The 1,084-nt window shown below is 52.0% G+C and overlaps 1 protein-coding gene across 1 annotated transcript; it reads left to right on the top strand.

Moving 5' to 3' along the window:
• The first annotated feature begins 327 nt into the window (after nt 1-327).
• Nucleotides 328-765, top strand: LOC138908390 (uncharacterized). Its single transcript, XM_070199052.1, has one exon. It carries the CDS (start codon nt 328-330, stop codon nt 763-765), a length of 438 nt encoding a protein of 145 aa, XP_070055153.1.
• Nucleotides 766-1,084: the final 319 nt, after the last annotated feature.

Genomic DNA, 1,084 nt, shown 5'->3' with positions numbered 1-1,084 from the left:
GGCCGTATGTTACAGTTCATGGATTCTATGACCCATGCTGGTTTATTTCCAGCAGACCCAACCACATCTCAGGCGGGAGAGGGAGCACAAACCCCTACTGCCTAGGCTCTCGGGTATCCAGCTGCAGTGTATTAGATTTTGGGTACATTAACTGCGGACGTTGCCCAGCCAGTTGCAGCAGTGGCACCTGAGCCTAGACCGACTGCGGACGGCGATCCGCGGAAGTTATTGGACAGATGGACTAGGTTACACCCTCCTGTCTTCGGAGGCGAGCGTCATGAGGATACCCAGGATTTCATTGATAGGTGCAGGGACAAACTGCACAACATGAGGATACTGGAGTCTCATGGGGTTGACTTCACTACTTTGCAGCTAGAGGGCATGGCCCGTAGATGGTGGCAGTCTTATCTTCTTGGCAGACCGACGGGTTCTCCTCCCATGACTTGGAGCCAGTTCACACAGCTTTTCATGGATAGGTATATTTCACCCTCCAAGCGGGAAGAGTTGCGGTATCAGTTTGTGCAGCTTGAGCAAGGTCAGATGTCAGTGACCGACTATGAGGCAAGGTTTTATGAGTTGTCTTGCCATGCACTTATGATACTTCCTATGGATGCAGAGAGTGTGTGGAGGTTTGTTACTTGGCTTCATTATGATATTAGGACCAATATAGCGCAAGAGGTTGAGATGGGGACTTCTTATCAGCTGGTAATGGAGATTGCTTGGAGGATAGAGGGCTACCGTCAGAGGAGGAGAGAGCATACGTAGCATGACAAGAGGGCCCGTTTCTCTGGAGAGTTTAGAGGTGCCTCGGCTAGGGGTAGAGGTCAGTTTGGGAGGGGTCAGCCTAGCAGGCCCCCATATTCATCACCACCACCTCCTTGAGGTGCTCCAGCGCGCCCCTATTTTAGCGTCATGCCCGACAGTTCTTACTACCCACCAGCCATCTAGGGTTCTTCCAGAGGGTACTCAGGTTACCAGGGTTCATCCAGTTCCTATTTTAGTGCTATGCCGGAGAGTTCATACCGCCCACCGGCTATTCAGGCTTCTTCCAGTGGGTCGACAGGACATCAGGGCCAGACATCAA

This window comes from Nicotiana tomentosiformis, chromosome 3 (genome assembly GCF_000390325.3).
Source record: "Nicotiana tomentosiformis chromosome 3, ASM39032v3, whole genome shotgun sequence".
Taxonomy (NCBI): Eukaryota; Viridiplantae; Streptophyta; class Magnoliopsida; order Solanales; family Solanaceae; genus Nicotiana; species Nicotiana tomentosiformis.
The sequence above is the reverse complement of the archived record's forward strand: the minus strand, read 5'-3'. Positions and strand labels throughout refer to the sequence as shown.

Coding starts and splice junctions, on each gene's coding strand:
- LOC138908390 (XM_070199052.1), top strand. CDS start 328: ATGAGGATACTGGAGTCTCATGGGGTTGACTTCACTACTTTGCAGCTA.